General features: G+C 42.6%; 1 protein-coding gene across 1 annotated transcript; it reads right to left on the reverse strand.

Annotated features, from left to right (window-relative positions):
- Positions 1 to 936: 936 nt before the first annotated feature.
- LOC103072138 (gamma-crystallin F-like) lies at positions 937 to 1,268 on the reverse strand. The gene has a single exon (XM_007460227.1). The coding sequence runs from the start codon at positions 1,246 to 1,248 to the stop codon at positions 997 to 999; it is 252 nt and encodes an 83-aa protein (XP_007460289.1). The 5' UTR covers positions 1,249 to 1,268; the 3' UTR covers positions 937 to 996.
- Positions 1,269 to 2,931: the final 1,663 nt, after the last annotated feature.

A 2,931-nucleotide genomic window follows, 5' to 3' on the forward strand; every position in this document is an offset into this window, starting at 1 on the left:
AATCCAGTAGGGTAATAGAATACCTACTTAGATTTTCTGCAAAGAAATTTTGAATTCAATTAAATGATTAGTTCCCACATTACCTTTTTCTTTCTTGGTGATATGATTACAATCAAATGTTGATTCATGAGCTAGAGGTAATAAAAATTGATCCAAGTCTGGTGACAGTATCAGCATAGCCAATTGTAGATTTAAGAACTTTGCATGATGTATGTTATTTTCCTGATCATGTACCTTATGTCTTTACTTCTGTCCCACTGTGCTCATTTTTATCAGTGCACACTACCTGAATGCTTTGTACCTCCCTTAAGTAGAAAAATGTTTGGAAGAGTCCTTTGGGCTGTTCATTAAGGTGGCACTTGATTCTTATACTTGTGCTCTGGATACACATGTATTAGTAAGTCTATTCAGGCAGTCAAATGTATTCACACCGAAGATGTGTCAGACACATCTGTCTCTATCTAACTCTGTTTCCCTCTGCAATTTCACTTAGCCATCTTACTGAATGCAAACTCCAAAAGGGAATTCTCCTAAGAAAAGGGTACTAAAAAGGTGACCAGCTGTTTCACCAGCAAGCTTAGAGAACAGTTTCCTAGAAACTATTATACGATATGCAAAGCTAAAATGTGTAAGTGATTTTAAAATAATAAGTCATTTAATCCACACCACAAACTTATGAAATGAAGAGTACTACTACGCCAAGTTTTACAAATTAGGAAACTGAGGCACAGAAATGCTAAGTAACTTGCCGACCACCTAAATCTAGTAAGTGGATGTGGACCCAGGCATTCTGGCTCCAGAGCCTGTCCTCTCAACTGCTACCCCACACCACCCTTTCCACTGACACTTGTAAGAAAATCCACGTTATTCCCAGCTTTATTTTTGCTGAGCCCTTCCAAGGAGTCTGAAAGGAAAAGAGGACCACGTTACTGCATCAAACACACAGGAAATCATTTATTAGCTTTTAGATGGAAAAAAGGATAGAGTAAAAATATTTCAGTAGAAATCCATGGCCCTCCTCAGGGAGCCCACTCTGGCATCCAGGGCCCCCCAGTCGTGGTAGTGCCTGTAGTCCCCCGGCCTCAGTAGGTACTGCCGCCCCCGGTAGTTGGGCATCTCATAGAGGACCCACCAGCCCTCCAGCACGTGAAGGGAGCGGATCTCACTGAAGTGGAAGCGGTCGCGGAGCGAGGAGCAGTCTTCCGTGAGCTCCACCATCTGGCCTCGGTAGTCCTCTCGCTCGTACATCCTCAGCCGGTGGGAGCTGGTCTGGGTTCAGTAATCAACAGATGGGAAGAGTCAGAAAACCTAGCCTTTAGCAACCAATCACACCGCTGCGGGAATGGGCATTTTAAAAAATCTTTTCTATATCAAAGATGACAAATTAAAAAGACAGCCAACACCAGGGCCACTGGGTACAGCTGGGTAGATTGTACACTGCAAAACTGAAGAGGGGGCCATTCACATAGATCAAGATATTCATGGTGCTCCATAGTTTTCTAGGGCCACAACCTACATGAATCATATTTAGTACCTACTTAGTACCATTCTTAAGTGACAATTTTTATATGTAATTTGTGCTCTCTCCTTTATAGACTTAAACGGTGGTCTGGAGCTTTCCTTGGAGGATATAAAAATAATTAGATATTAAAATAAAAAGGCAAAAGGCATTATTTTCTCTGGCAAAAGGCATTATTTTGGAACTCCATAGCATTAGAAGAGGCTGGGAAGAGAGGAAGTCGAATTGCTTTCCCCGAAGTGAAGCACAGGTGGTGGCAGTCCAGCCCAGGTAACTCCTTAATCCCTTCCTTTCTGCTTTGAGTCCTGCTATTCTAAAATCCTGAAAAGCAAGAGTCATCGTATGATTAGGTTTCAGTTCTCACCTCTAATATATGGTCTGGCAAAACACTTAGGTAATTAATAAAAATAGAAGCTCAAGATCATGAAGGAGGCCTGTCTAGATCAATAGATTATAAAACCTTTAGGAAAATGTAAGGGCAGTCTGTCAGTCCTGGGCAAATCCTGTCTCTTCCTGAACACTTATTCTTTTATCTGCTTGTTCCTTCCCAGCAGGTACCCACTCAATTCCTTCTTCCTTCTTCCACCGTTAGATCCTCGTTAGGAAAGGTTCTCATAAGCAATTCATTCTGAGGTATAAAAAAATTGCTAATAAGGTATCTTCCATGGTTTGCAGAGGACTCACATGTGCGTTATCTAATTTGATCTTCACAACAGCCTGACACACGTGGAGCAACCATTCTAAGTCTTTTCTTCTTTTAAGGGAAACTAATGACTAGAGCTTTCAGGCTGTAATCAAAGAGTCAGGGATGGAAAGTAAAAGGCCAGATTTCCAGGTCAGTCTGGGTCCTTTCAAGGCTTTCAACCCTCTGAGGGGGTTTCAAATTTCCCCAGAGTGGTACATTTTCCACAGGACTCTGTCATAGGCAAATTAAAGCCTCCCTAACTGTAGAATTCCAGGCTGCTCAGGCTTTACTTGGGTAGCAGTGGGCTTTGCAGGTGCTACTGGAATCACACTGTTGGTTATTTGTCTTGCCTAATCAAAAGGCAGAACTTGAGGGACGCTTGATATTCATAATGGTTAATATTTGGAGGAGGGGGAAGTTTGCCATGTGCTGGGCTATCTCCTTTTGACCTCGTCACAGCTCGATGAACCAACCGCCCTTATTAACCCCGCTTTACAGATGAGGAAGGAGAGAAGCAGCCCAGCGACTAGCCTAAGGGCACCTGGGTGTGAGGAGTTCACCTGTTGCTTATTCCTCAGCGGTGGCACAGACGCTCTAAACTAATGCCGTGCACCACTTTTGCCCGGTAGAGGTGAGCTTAATTTTAGCAAAGGAGAATACAATTTCAGTTAAGAGCATTGCATCACTCAATTTTTCGGTGGAAAGAAACCTTAAAGACATTAATAAA

The sequence above is a fragment of the Lipotes vexillifer genome, unplaced genomic scaffold (assembly GCF_000442215.2).
Source record: "Lipotes vexillifer unplaced genomic scaffold, Lipotes_vexillifer_v1.1 scaffold1330, whole genome shotgun sequence".
NCBI classification, from domain to species: Eukaryota; Metazoa; Chordata; class Mammalia; order Artiodactyla; family Lipotidae; genus Lipotes; species Lipotes vexillifer.

What these genes read in the sequence shown, in the direction of transcription:
- LOC103072138 (XM_007460227.1), bottom strand. Translation starts at nt 1,248, where the DNA reads ATGTACGAGCGAGAGGACTACCGAGGCCAGATGGTGGAGCTCACGGAA.